Raw genomic sequence first — 15,471 nt, forward strand, 5'->3', positions numbered from 1 at the left:
CAAACATTTGGTAGTTTTGATCAGTACTGAGGTTGATTAACAGATTTATGCAAAAAAAGTGAAAAATAATTAATCCAATAAATTTTTATAGATACACTTTTTGGCCGCTAACAACACGTAAGGGTAGTAAATTTGCCCGCGGTATATTGTTAAGATTTTGAAAAATTTCAAAGCATTTTCTTAAAATATGTGTAAATATAAGATTTGTCACCAAAAATCATTCCATTTGCTGAAACACAGAGAAAGTTGTGGCCAAATTAAAGGAGACATATCATGCTAAATCCACTTTCTTAGCTCTTAAATGCATTTTGTTGTATATTTGTAGTGTTTATAAGTACATAAAAGTTTAAATTAGTCTCTTCAGGTGCTTTGTTGATATCTTTATATTCTTTTTTGGTCATATTTTCCAACCTGTTCTGATTTTTCTATTATCTATTACGTTTTTTGAACAATTACGTCACAGTATTTGCAGCGGAACTGCCAAATAAGGACATCGACTCCCAGACCAACATTTCGAGCAATCCGCCATTTTTTATTTCTCGCTGCGATATTGTAGTCCAAGCTCAAGGATGCAAAAGTTACGAGAGAGTAAGAAATGTACCCATATCTGTGGGTAAAGTCATTTTGGTGTGCCTGAAGCACTTCAAGGATAACTTCACCAATCTCCACCAGTATAAAGAAGGATTTGCAGATAGACTTCGTCTGATTGAGGGGTCAATTACTTCTATCTTTGGAGACGACGAGCAGAGCACTTCGGTAAGCTGTAAATAACTTTTAAAAAAAGTAAAGTACACGGTGGTCATGGTTTAGCAGTGCCGTTTCTCAATCTGAAGGCTGGTGCCTGCGGAGATCGCTTTTTGGTCATCAAGCCTGGTTTAATTAAGTTAACTGAGCATTACATTTGCAAGTCATGAGCACATTACAACAACTTACGATTAACTAAGAATAATAGTCAACTTTATAATTTTTAATATTCTGAAATAAGACCGTCTTGATGACGTATGCAGCCTAGAAATGCGACTCCGGAGGCTGCAGCCTCACACCATTGCAATACCTCCATATGAAGACGTTGTTCTGTAGGTTCGTCATCTTCATTTTCATCTCACTCCGTTTCCGACTCTGGCTCGAACATGTACGGCTGGATGGACAAGTCTTCCGTTGTTGACATTTTGTGAATAACGAGTGAATAAAAAGTTTCTGTGCCGCTAGATAATAGTATCTCTGTTATAAAACTACAAAAATGGCCGAACAGGGTGGAGTTTAACCGAGTGTCACTTCTGCAACCTGGAGAGGGGGCAGGGTATGACGTGCATTTAAAAAGACAGCACCAAAATGAGTTGCTCTCAGATGCACATCAGAAAAGGGGTAGAAAGGGGGCCTGTGGAGCTATAATAATGAGGAATTCAGACCCAAGCATTGCAGTTCCGCTTTATATAGACCTCAAATAGATGATTTATATATAAAAAGGACAGACTTAAAAGCATGATATGTCTGCTTTAAGACAAAAAAATTACAAAAATGGCCCCAACAACACATAAGGGTTAAACCCCATGTGACTGATCGTCTAACTGTATCCGCTGACGTGGTCTTTTCCATATATGGGGCTCGACGTCGTCGTAATGAACTTGCAAAATCAAATATTCTGCATTTAGTTAGCTGTACTGCTAGTAAATGTATAACTTACCCAATCATACTATAGGAAGTCCTTTCTGCATTTTCTAAGCATGCCTTGTTTTATTTACTGTTGGTTAGGTTACAAATATCACCATCATTTGCTCAAACAACTTGATGGAAACGCCCCAAATTTGCATTTGTTTGTTTTTCCTTTTTTTCTTAACAGTAACAATGTTAATGTCATGTATTTTAAAGCAGATTTTGTATTTTTGTCTATATATGTATCCATATCTTTAATAATAAAAAAACCCAAAGAAATTATATATTTCACGTAATGCCCTTAACGTGGAAGTATTATTTACATGACCACAGTGCAACCGTTCAGATGCTATTCACTCTAAACTTCACAAGCCTGCTGTATTACTATGTTCGCTCCTGCAGGACAGACCCAGGGATTGTAAAAGCAACCGAGGAAGAGAAAAAAAAGGTATTTTCCTGTGATTGGCTATTATAATGCTAATTATGATTGGTTAATGAATGTGTAGGCCTAAGTCACAACGTGTTAGCGTTCTTCTGTAACATGTCTCTGCATGTTCAGCAGGGGTAAAATTTAATTTTTTTACTTAAGTTTTATACATACTTTTATCCAAATTTGCTTTCCAATGATAAAATATGATTAACCATTCAAAATATTCCAAATGATAGAATTTATAAACCAGGGCCCGTATTCATAAAGATTCTAAGAATCCTCTCAGAAAACTCTTAATTTAGCTTAAAAACTTTTTGTAGGAGTCTTAGCTTAAGAGCTATTCGGGACTGATCTGAGAGTAACTCTGAGTAAGGAAAAGACAAAAACTTTTATCTCAGTGAGAAGGCAGGGTTGAACCTGTTGCTACGTGTGACACAATCTTTTGGAGACTGTGATTGGTTGGTTGTCCAAGAAGGAAGAAAAAGAGTGCTTGTAAGTATAGGATCTATTATAATATATATATATATATATATATATATATATATATATATATATATATATATATATATATATATATATATATATATATATATATATATATATATATATATATATATATATTACATAAAAATTGAGAAAATATACAATATAGAATTAATATATAATTAATATATATATAATAATAAGTGCTGTTAATGTCAAACTTAACATATTAGATAGGAAATAAACAGCAACACAATGTTCTGTAAGCTTGTGTAATTACTTTGTTTTATAGACGTCTGTAACATACCTAAATCATATTTGCTGCATAGTTGCATTTTTTTCTAGTTACCGAATCTGTTACTGTAGTTAATGTAGTGATTACTTTTATTTCTGGCACTATATTATATTATTATGATCGGTCACAAACATAATTCCTGCACAATCTAATGTGTTGCTTGTTATTAACTTACTGTCATGCATTGTGTGCAACATTTTTTGTCTAACTCTTCGTGTTTTGTCCACTTTCCCAATGCTAAAAAAAACTCTTAAGCCTCTTAAAAGTCCTCGTCTGTGCTCCTAACAATTTTGACCTTAAGACCTCTTTTAAGGGTTAAGATGCTATCTGAATTACTTTTTTCTTTACTAAGATTTTTTCTTTAATTTTAAGAGTAAACGCCCACATTTCTAAGAATTTTCTTAGAATTGCGTCGCTAGGAGCTACTTTTTGCATTAAGATTCATTATGAATACGGGCCCAGAATATTACAATGCAATGGTTGCTATTGTTTGACTTTATGTTGTTTCTCTTTTTTTAGAATATTGTGGTTCTGGCAGAGGCAGGCTGTCTGGATCCAAGGATATTTTGTACTTCGTGTATGGTAAGTTGTTATCCAGTTTAAACACTTAATATGTGTGATACTGTATTTTGATCAAACCACATATTCAAAAAGTATTTGTCAATAAATCTGCCATTAACACATGAAAAATTTATTTTAAAAACCTTATTGTTGTAGATGACAAAGCCAATGAGAGCCAGTCATTGCTTTTCTTGTAACACCTGTGTTGCTAAACAGGACCACCACTCAATTTGGATCAATGGCTGCATAGGTAACATGCAAAAACTGTACATTTTGCTCAATTATTATATACAATAATTCCTTACTGCAAACCACAATGTTTCTTGCTTTGTTTCAGGGGCCAGAAATCACACATTCTTTGTGCTTTTCCTAGCAGCTCTGAACTTCCTCTGCATTTGGATGTTCTACGGCAGTATCATGTGTAGGTTACCAAAACACATATTAGATTATTACAGATCTTCAGAATTGCTAAAACACATTTCTTGAAACTATTGTTCACAACCTTAACTTTTCAAAACCCTAAAGCTCACCTAACACATGCTGTTTCTGCATTTATGATGTTTATCTGTAGTACCTATAGAGTAGTTTTACTCCTTACATCCAAAAACACACTTCTTCATTCGTGCCATTGTTGAGTTTTGAAAAAAACAAAGCTGTCGCGTGATGTGATGTTTGTAAGTTCTAGCGTCTCCCGCTGATTGACGGGTGGGCGGTGTTTTCCAGGGGAAGTGCCCAAAAATAGGAGTGATGTGTATTGAAACACATGAAACGTCAGCTGGACCCGTAATCGAAAAAAAACTTTCCGAAACTTGTACAAACCCTGGAAAAATGCATTCGGCACGTAAATATTCTGTAACAGGCCCTAGGGCTTTTTGATACTTTGCCTACGTTTAGCATTAGGGAAACAACTCTTAAACAGTGTTAATAAGTCAGAAATACCATTGAACCACCCCTTTCAACATAAAAAACAAATCTTTAAATTACATTCACAGAACCTCAGACTAAGCTGGCAAAATCAATGAATCACCTCAAAATCATTTTATTTGTGCTCAACATCAAACACTGCTTTCAGATGATACATACAGCCAGTCAATATATAAAACACTACCGAGCATTCATTAGACACTACATCAACAAATGAAAAACACAGGATCCAGGCCATATGGTTACAGAAAAATACATATTTTTTGTGTATAACAACACACATAAAAACTAAATTCTGTAGTAAGGTCAAAGTAAGGTCAGTGAATATAGTGTAAATGTAAGTACTGCAATAATTTTACATTTTAAATGTCTTTATATGCAGCGTTTGTATCCTTGTAAATATTCAACAGTCCCACTGCAAAATCCTATGTAATATGTAAATTAATAGCATGTTACGATACTCAAAAATGTACAACTGCAAAATCAAAGTCAACGAGAAATTAATTCTGTCTCAGCATCTTGTCTTTATGCTGGTCTGACCACAAGCCTTCATCCACATCACAGGCAACTTTATCCATTGCCAGTAAACAGAGAATAAACCCTCTTGACAACACACCACACCTATCAAGGCCACTTGCTTTTCCTCTTGGATCCTGCTAATCATCCGCGACCTTTCTTCATCCTCTTCATCCTCAGGCTCTTACTCATGACTCATACTCATCCTCATCTACCACCTCATACTTTTCCTCCTCATCCATTTTTTTCCTCTTTCCATTAATTGTTGGTATAAACATACGGCCACCTTTACACTCTGAGCTGGGTTATGTTGTGTACTATTGGTAAAAAAAAGGTTTTTGAAAAAATGGTAACACTTTCTAATAACTGCATACTATATGTGCTTTTCCATTGCATAGTACCCCACGCTTTGGTTTAGGTCGGGTCAGCTTACTTTTGGGGCCTTTCCCCTGGGTGCAGTACGTAGTACCTGATACCTTTTTAGTGCCACCTCGTTCGGGGTTCCTGAGCTGATATCAAAATGTGACGCGGAAACACTGTAGATCACTGATTGGTCTGAGAGAATCATCACTGACAGCATCACCGCTATAATGTAAAAGATTAGCTTTACCTTTATGCTAGATTGTGCTGTCTCGAGTAAACCTTTTGTCATCTGTGCTTTGCTGTAAGTTCCCAAACTCCCTTTTAGCAATGAAAAACATCCACAGGTTGTGAATCAGCCCACGTCCGCATATATGCTTTAATGCAACTTAAATGAGGCTCAGCGAAGCGAAGCGCATCTATCACAGAAAAAGAGTTGTTCTATCACTGAAATAATTTAAGGGTGTATTCACACCAGGAAAGTCCGCTAGTTCACTTGCTTTGGTCCGGACCAAATATTTTTATTTATTTTTATTTTTGGTGCGGTTCGCATTCACACTGCCCTTTTTGCAAGTGAACCAAAATTTGTAAACAGAACCACATGTGTATTAAGGTCATTCATTCATTGGACATAAATTATCAGGTGGGGGAAAGCAGGAAGAGCAAAATAATGGAGATAATTCATAATGCAATATTTGTTCTGTACTGATTTGGTGTTATCAGCAGGTAAACCAAAATGCAGACACTATATTGAGAAGCACATAATTTAATGTCCTCTAAATGATCTTATATTATTATATATTATAAATATTTTGCATAGACAGCATGTTATGACAGTTGCGCTGTGCAGAAGATGTATCAGGTAAAAAGTTATCAGGCTTTTGCGCCGCACAGATAGAGAGATGCGCTGTATACGCGGCTTTCATTATTCATACAAATATAGCTATTCAGATTGTTCAAACACAATTATTTCAGTCCCTCCAGGATTTCGCGATTTATTTTTGTGATTTTTGCGATCAAAATGATAATTTTGTGGCAGTAATTTCCAGATATTTGCGCAAAAATATATATTTTCTCTCTCTAATTAGGATACCAATGCTTGTATAATATTAAATTAGAAGTTCTCACGTAATTAAATAATTAAGTAAACAGTCAGTGACAGAGAAACAAAATGAAAATATGAAAATTAAATACAACCTCAAGATACAGATACACTGTTTGTTTTTTTGATTAAACTAGACAGCTGTCATACAGTGGTTTGCCAAGATGATTTAAGGAAAATGTTATTAAAATAATAATAATTAACCACTTCAGCCGCATAAATATTTGATAAATGTTTGATATTAATGAGAACATATGAATCAATCCTTATCGCCAACACTGAGAGAGGTGCGTTGCGTAATCTTGTTTTTTTTACGGTTGCTTTTTAAAAAGTTTGAAAATTACTTACCTACAGTAATGCACAATAGCCACTAGTCCAAAACTACATTTTCCCTATATTGTGTGTTTACTTTTTGTGTTATAATTATGCGTGTATGTGGACCGTTCAAGTTCAAAGCCTGAAAGGAAAAAGATCGGTCCTCACGCGCTGACAGCATGCACAAGTTTGCTAACGCTGAGATGAGATGGTAGTGGTCAGATGCCTTTCTATTGTGTCCCAAGTTATTAACAACTTAATATAAGGTTAAAGACTAAAAAACAGTACATTTAAATACAATATGACATTGCTTCACCCAGTGTGAGACAGCAGGTGCGGCACACAGCTCACACAGACCTTTCATGTATGTATCATCCTCATGAAAATAATTAATTATACTAGATAACAATTAAAAAACTGAGTAATATGTGCACAGGAGATTTTGATTGACTGTTGTTTGTGGGGCGCGGTATTGCTGGTGATGGGGTGCAGGGTGCTGGAAGATTGAAGTAAAAAAAGCCAGAAATGTTTACCAAGTTGTCTAACTCTGTATCAAAGAATATAAGATATTTTTATAAAAAATATAATAAGACATTTTAAATTACTGCTATTATTTTGCCATGAAATAAATAATGCAGGTTGGCAAGACATTTCTTTTGATTTTGCGTTTTGTTCCGAAAAAGTTAAATTATGTGGATTTAGATGCGCTGTTTGTATGCATAATATTTTGCTATTACAATAAAGGTATTTAAAATCATTGCCGTACAGTATGCACGACATAAACTGCTTGATAGCGCGTCTCATAATTTTCCATTACTATGAATGCTTAGTATGTGTTAATTATTATTTTTATTAAAACTAATAAATTAGTAAAATTACTCGCTTATATTGAACAAAACGAATAGACGGAAAACATTGTACCCGCCTTATAACATAAATAAATCTTAAGATCCTTAGATTTCGAAACAAATGATTGGCTTGCATTTCTTAATTAATATAAAACTAGAACAATATAAAACATGGACAAACTCACCTAAGTTAAGCAAAGTTTATTATTAAAATAAAGCTATTCAAAATAATTGCCGTACAGTATATAATAATAATAATAATAATACATTTAATTTATAATGCACTTTATATTTAGAAAAATCTCAAAGTGCTACACGATAAAAAGAGACAATAAAACAAGAAGGACATAGCAAGTCAGTTAAAAGCTCTATTAAAGAGGTGAGTTTTGAGACCACGTTTAAAAACATCCACAGACTGTGGTGTCCTCAGGTGGTCGGGGAGAGCATTCCACAGCCTAGGAGCTACTGAACAAAAGGCCCGATCTCCCATAGTACAAAGCTTTGTCTTGGGCTGTTTCAGTCGAAACGCTGTACCAGATCGGAGGGCACGAGTTGAGGTCTGCAAGGTAAGTAGTTCTTTAAGGTAGGGGGGGGCTTCACCATAGATGCATTGGTGGGTAAGGAGGGAGATTTTGTAATCAATCCTCTGAGACACAGGAAGCCAGTGGAGTGATTTGAGAATGGGGGTGATATGTTCGTGCTTCCGCACCCTCATCAGGATCCTGGCGGCACTGTTCTGGATGTACTGCAGCTTTTGAACGTTTTTTCCAGAGATCCCAATGAGCAGTGCATTGCAGTAATCCAGCCTGGAGGAGATAAAGGCATGGACAAGTTTTTCAGCATCAGAGAGATTGAGAATAGGGCGTAGTTTGGCAATATTCCTAAGATGGAAAAAGGAAGTCTTGTATAGATGCTTGATGTGTGAATCAAATGACAAATGGGGGTCCATTTTAACACCAAGGTTAGTAACAGATGTTTGAAGTTGGATGTTTTGTCCAGAGAAAGTGATGCTGTTTATGCCTGATAGTCGCACTTGGTGTGGAGTGCCCACTAAGATGGCTTCAGTTTTCGAGCTGTTAAGCTGAAGAAAATTTTGCCTCATCCAAGCCTCTATCTCCTCCAGGCAGGTTGTCAGAGTGGATGTTGTTGATGTTGTGGCGGCAGTGGGGGATGTTTTATTTATCCTGATGTATAATTGGGTATCATCGGCATAACAGTGGAAGGAAATGCCATGTCGGTTTATGATATGACCAAGGGGGAGTATGTAAAGAATAAACAGGGTGGGGCTGAGCACAGAGCCTTGGGGGACGCCACAGGTGACATTGTGGGGCAGAGATTTCGCCTTTCCCAGGGCGACATACTCTGTTCTCCCTGTGAGGTATGAAGAGAACCACTCAAGGGCAGAGTCAGAGACACCGATCACAGAGTTTAGGCGGTAAAGGAGCATGTTGTGGTCTACAGTGTCAAATGCTGCAGTCAAGTCCAGCAGTACGAGAATAGATGGAAAGCCGTCGTCCGCAGCCATCAGCAGGTCGTTTGTGACTCTGACTAGTGCTGTCTCTGTACTGTGGCCGGCACGAAAGCCAGACTGAAATTTTTCAAAAAGGTGGTTTTGTTTTAGATGATTTAGAAGCTGAGCAGCAACTACTTTTTCCATCACCTTGGAGAGAAATGGAATGTTGGAAATCGGCCTGTAGTTGCTAAACGCTTCTGGGTCTAGGTTTGGTTTTTTGAGACAGGGCCTGATGACAGCAATTTTCAGTGGTGAAGGAACATGGCCAGTCAGAAGGGAATGGTTTATGACTCTTGTGATAAGTGGACTTATAGCAAGAGGGTTTAACTTTAGAAGTGTTGTGGGGAGGGGGTCCAGGGAACAAGTGGATGGCTTCATCTCTTTAATAATGACCTCAACCTCTTGCGGGGAGATGTCCAGAAAACAGCTTAGTTTTCGAGAAATCCCAGGCTGTGGTTCGACAGTCGGGACAGGCAGTATGGGGAAACTTGATAGCTGGAAGCAGATTGAATCTACTTTGTTCGTGAAAAAGTCGATGAATTTGTTGCATCTCTCTTCTGTTTCTACTGAGTGAATTTGTGTTTAAGAATGTCATGTATGGTGGAGAAAAGTTTCTTGGAGTTTCCAGGGTTGCTATTTATAATGTTGGAGAAAAACTGGGATACTTGCATGTCTCAAGGAGCTTGCATAGGACCTTTGATGTTCTCTGTACGCCTGTAAATGTACAGTGAGTCCTGAGGCTCTATGGCGACGCTCCAAGACACGTCGAGCTGTTTTCATTAGTCGGAGTTCATCCGTATACCAGGGGGCTGAGCGTACAAAGCTGACACTTTTAGTTTTGACTGGAGCATGGAAATCTAAGAGATTTCTTAGAGATTGGTTGTAAAAGTTGACCAGTTCAGTAGCTGAGGAGAGACCAGTATAAGACAGATGTTCGAGGTCAGTGGTCAGAATATCCAGGTTAATCTTTTTTAGGTCTCTATATCAGATTGTTCGCTTAGCCTTGGTGAGTGGAGGAGGGATTGACAGTTCCATGGTGATGGCCTTATGATCTGACACACCCAGATCATAAACCTGGAGGATACTAATGGGGGCAGAGTTTGACATGACCAGATCCAGTGTGTGCCCCCTAGAGTGTGTGGGAACATCAACGTGTTGTTGGAGGTTAAGGTAATCCAATAGTTGCAAAAACTCAGCTGCAATTCGGTCCGTTGTTGAAAAACTGCCGAATATGCAGAAGTTAAAGCCGGAGCAAGAACAATTTTTGGTAAGTTTTGTTGGTCTGATCATTCGGACTTGTTGTTTCCGTCCGTTTTCGGCGCATGATATACGTCACAACCACACGTTAGCGATTGGCTATGGCAGATCCTGAGTGACTCTGGGCAGATCCAATAGTTTTAAACTTCAACAGAGGACCCTCCTTAACGGAAGTTACGGAAGTAATTCTTTGCAATGGAGCGTAGCCAGACTCTCTGTTCAAATTAAATGAATGTATGAGAGTCTGGTTCACGCATGTTTCATAAAAGTGTAAAATAACTTACCTGGATCATTTGCCAGCAACGATAACAGATATTTTTGATCCTATAAAAATTTGTTAATAAAAGTCTTATATTGTTCTAGCTCCCCTTTACAACATATTAATATGATTAAGGTTAATGTTATTAACCAAACAGAAAAGTTTGTATGATTTAAAAAGGAAGAATTCAAGTAAACAGTACTAAAGAGCAAACTTAAAAATAAAATTCAGCAAATGCAAACTTCCATCAAGCATAAGAGGTGATGTATAGTTTTAGCTTACATAAATGCTTATTGCTTTAATGTAGTGAGTTCCTCTTCAGCCATTTCACACTGTTATATTTATAAGAATTAGGGCCAGAATGGTGCGAAGCCCTATTGTTTTTGCTCTGATTTATTATTAGGGCCCGAGCACCGAGGAGCAGGCCAGAATGGCCTGCACCAAAAGGTGCAAAGCCCTATTGTTTTTGCTCGGATTATTTATTTATTTTTTTAACACTTTTGGACTTTTTGGGTGCCTTAACATACTCGAAAACTCTTGAAATTTGGCACAGACGTCAGAGTCGTCCGTCATCGCAGAAAACCAAAGGCTGGACAACGGGCGTGGCACAGGTCCAGTGGTCAACATGATGCTGAGACATTGTAGATGATAAATTGCGAAGGGATTTTTGATATCTCGAACGCTTTTCCCATGGCAACACGTCAAACTTTACTTTCATTTTCAGGCATATTTAAGCTCTTGGCATGCACTTTGGGTGCCTTAACATGCTCGAAAACAACGGAAATTTGGCACTGTAAAAACAAACATTGGGGCACAGATCGAGCAAACATGTACGCACATGTACGAGAGTTGGTACGCTTATAGATCTCATCGACCCGAACAACTTTCGCACTCAAACCTATTAGCTCCGCCCAACAGGAAGTCGGCTATTTTGGATTGTTTCAAAAATGCATGCGGTGAACTTTTAAATACTCCTCCTAGGGGCTTCATGCGTTTGACACCTAACGTGGTGAACATGATGCCGAGACCTTGTAGATGATAAATTGCGAAGGAATTTTTTATATCTCGAACGGTTCTGCCATGGCGAGGCGACAAATTTATGGCAAATTCAGAAAAACAGGAAGTGTCTAATAACTAATGCAAAAAATGTCTTATTGTGATGACACGCGGGGTGTTTGTTTATCTGAAGATTCCGATCGCATCGATGTGCCTATTGTGACTCCCGGGTATAGCGCCACCGCCAGAAAGCCAAAAAAGTGTGTCAGTCACAAAGCTGGATTTTTTTAACAGTTCCATGCGATGTTCTTTTAAATACTCCTTCTAGAAAAATCATGCAATTCACACCAAAAGTGGTCAACATGATGCCGAGGCATAGTAGATGATAAATTGCGAAGGGATTTTTTATATCTTGAATGCTGTTCCCATGGCAACGCATCAAACTTTACTTTCATTTTAAATGCATATTTAAGCCTTACAGTTGCATGCAGTAAACTTTTAAATACTCCTTCTAGAATAATCATGCAATTGACACCAGAAGTGGTCAACATGATGCTGAGATGTTGTAGACTCTATATTGCAAAGGAATTTTGGACATCTCGAAAGCTGTTCCCATGGCAACGCGTCAAACTTTACTTTTATTTCAGGCTTATTTAAGGTTCTTGGCGTGCTTAGATTAACTTTAAATTTGGCACACACATCAGAGTTGTCGGCTGTTAAGTGTTGACAAAAAGGTCAGTTAAAGGCGTGTCTATTTAGTGGCTCACTAGCACCCCCTTTTGTCTAAATGTGGTTTTTTTTACCTACAGTCCCCAAATGGCTCAGTAACAACATTAAATAGCCCACTGATACTTACCCACTTGATGCCCTTGCCCACAGTGCATCGTTTTCTCTTATTATTTTTATTATTATTAGGGCCCGAGCACCGAGGAGCAGGCCAGAATGGCCTGCACCGGATGGTGCGAAGCCCTATTGTTTTTGCTCGGATTATTATTAGGGCCCGAGCACCGAGGAGCAGGCCAGAATGGCCTGCACCGAATGGTGCAAAGCCCTATTGTTTTTGCTCGGATTATTAGGGCCCGAGCACCGAGGAGCAGGCCAGAATGGCCTGCACCGAAAGGTGCGAAGCCCTATTGTTTTTGCTCTGAATTATTAGGGCCCGAGCACCGAGGAGCAGGCCAGAATGGCCTGCACCGAAAGGTGCGAAGCCCTATTGTTTTTGCTCGGATTTATTATTATTAGGGCCCGAGCACCGAGGAGCAGGCCAGAATGGCCTGCACCGAATGGTGCGAAGCCCTATTGTTTTTGCTCGGATTATTATTAGGGCCCGAGCACCGAGGAGCAGGCCAGAATGACCTGCACCGAATGGTGCGAAGCCCTATTGTTTTTGCTCTGATTATTAGGGCCCGAGCACCGAGGAGCAGGCCAGAATGGCCTGCACCGAATGGTGCGAAGCCCTATTGTTTTTGCTCGGATTATTAGGGCCCGAGCACCGAGGAGCAGGCCAGAATGGCTGCACCGAAAGGTGCGAAGCCCTATTGTTTTTGCTCGGATTTATTATTTTTTTAGGGCCCGAGCACCGAGGAGCAGGCCAGAATGGCCTGCACCGAATGGTGCGAAGCCCTATTGTTTTTGCTCGGATTTTTTTTTTTTTTTAACACTTTTGGGCATTTTGGGTGCCTTAACATACTCGAAAACTCTTGAAATTTGGCACAGCCGTAAGAGTCGTCCGTCATTGCGAACGGGCAAAGGCTGGAACACGGGCGTGGCACGGGGGCTCTGTAGCGCCCCCTGTAATGAAAAAAAAAACATTGGTGTACAGATCGGACAAACATGTACCCACATGTACGGGAGTTGGTACGCAAATAGATCTCATCGACCCGAACAACTTTCGCCATCTAACATTTAAGCTTAGCCCAACAGGAAGTCGGCTATTTTGGATTGTTTAAAAAATGCATGCGGTGAACTTTTAAATACTCCTCCTAGGGGATTCATGCGAATGACACCAAACGTGGTGATCATGATGTCGAGACATTGTACTTGCTAAATTGCGAAGGGATTTTTGATATCTCGAACGGTTCTGCCATGGCGAGGCGACAAATTTGTGGTGAAATCAGAGAAACAGGAAGTGTTTCATATCTAAGGTAAAAAATGTCTTATTGTGATGCCATGCTGGGTGTTTGTACGTCTGAAGATTCCGATCGCATCGATGTGCCTATTGTGACTCCCGGGTATAGCGCCACCACCAGGCGCCAAGAAGTGTGTCAGTCATGAACTTTTAAATACTACTCCTAGGTAATTCATACGATTGACATTAAACGTGGTGAACATGATACTGAGACATTGTACTTGCTAAATTGCGAAGGGATTTTTGATATCTCAAACGGTGTTGCCATGACGAGGCGACAAATTTATGGCGAATTCAATGAAACAGGAAGTGTCTAATATCTAAAGCAAAAAATGTCTTATTGGGATGAAACGCAGTGTGTATGTTCGGCCAAGGATTCCGATCGCATCGATGTGCCTATTTTGAGTCTCGAGTATAACGCCACCAACAGGCACCAGGAAGTGTGGCAGTCACAAAAGGTGGATTTCTTGACAGTTGCATGTGGTGAACTTTTAAATACTCCTCCTAGGATTTTCATGCGATTGACACCAAAAGTGGTCAACATGATGCTGAGACATTGTAGATGATAAATTGCGAAGGGATTTTTGATATCTCGAACGCTGTTCCCATGGCAACACGTCAAACTTTACTTTCATTTTCAGGCATATTTAAGCTCTTGGCGTGCACTTTGGGTGCCTTAACATGCTCGAAAACAACGGACATTTGGCACAGATGTCAAAGTCACGTGCCACTAGGCTCATGCAAAGGCTGGAATATGGGTGTGGCAAGGGAGCTCTGTAGCGCCCCCTGTAATGCAAAAACAAACATTGGGGCACAGATCGAGCAAACATGTATCCACATGTACGAGAGTTGGTACGCATATAGATCGCATCGACCCAAACAACTTTCACACTCAAACATTTTAGCTCCGCCCAACAGGAAGTCGGCTATTTTGGATTGTTTAAAAAATACATGCGGTGAACTTTTAAATACTCCTCCTAGGGGTTTCGTGCGAATGACACCCAACGTGGTGAACATGATGCCGAGACCTTGTAGATGATAAATTGCGAAGGGATTTTTGATATCTCGAACGGTTCTGCCATGGCATGGCGACAAAATTGTGGCGAAATCAGAAAAACAGGAAGTGTCTTATATCTAAGGCAAAAAATGTCTTCTTGTGATGACACGCGGGGTGTTTGTTCGTCTGAAGATTCCGATCGCATCGATGTGCCTATTGTGACTCCCGGGTATAGCGCCACCACCAGGCGCCAGGAAGTGTGTCAGTCACAAAGGTGGATTTTTTTGCCAGTTCCATGCGATGTTCTTTTAAATACTCCTCCTAGGATTTTCATGCGATTGACACCAAAAGTGGTCAACATGATGCCAAGACATTGTAGATGATAAATTGCGAAGGGATTTTTGATATCTCGAACGCTGTTCCCATGGCAACGCGCCAAACTTTACATTTATTTCAGGCATATTTAGGACTCTTGGCGTGCTTAGATTAACCTAAAAGTCGACACACACATCAGAGTTGTCGGCTGTTAAAGTCGCAATGAAATTGAAATGAAAAACTATATATGTATTTTTAATAGTGTGGTATTATTAACAAATGACTTATCTGTGAGCTTCATTATTTTTTAAAAATTCGTGTGTGCTCATAATCTTTAATCAAAAATGCAAATCTCCTCCCCTCCTCAAAACGATCTCTCTTCACTTCCGGTCAAAAGTATGGCAGGTGGGCGGGGTCCGGGAGAAGATCGGAGTGATTAGCAATTAGCAACACGACCCAACTTCAAACGATCCAATCAGATCTCGATGGACAAATTCAAATCCAGCCCTGCCTTATTTC

The 15,471-nt window shown here is 39.1% G+C and overlaps 1 protein-coding gene across 2 annotated transcripts in view; it reads left to right on the forward strand.

Moving 5' to 3' along the window:
• Window positions 1-15,471, forward strand: part of LOC135764855 (putative palmitoyltransferase ZDHHC13) — a 316,314-nt gene that overhangs the window by 200,655 nt on the left and 100,188 nt on the right. The window contains exons 11-14 of one of the 2 annotated variants that reach the window (XM_073811960.1): window positions 1,977-2,101; window positions 3,381-3,443; window positions 3,579-3,672; window positions 3,760-3,843. The exons of the other annotated variant lie outside the window; for it this stretch is intronic. Coding sequence (XP_073668061.1) covers window positions 1,977-2,101; window positions 3,381-3,443; window positions 3,579-3,672; window positions 3,760-3,843 — 366 coding nt within the window. The remainder of the gene's footprint in view (window positions 1-1,976; window positions 2,102-3,380; window positions 3,444-3,578; window positions 3,673-3,759; window positions 3,844-15,471) is intronic. 2 annotated transcript variants of the gene reach the window in all.

Source organism: Paramisgurnus dabryanus, chromosome 2 (genome assembly GCF_030506205.2).
Source record: "Paramisgurnus dabryanus chromosome 2, PD_genome_1.1, whole genome shotgun sequence".
Taxonomy (NCBI): Eukaryota; Metazoa; Chordata; class Actinopteri; order Cypriniformes; family Cobitidae; genus Paramisgurnus; species Paramisgurnus dabryanus.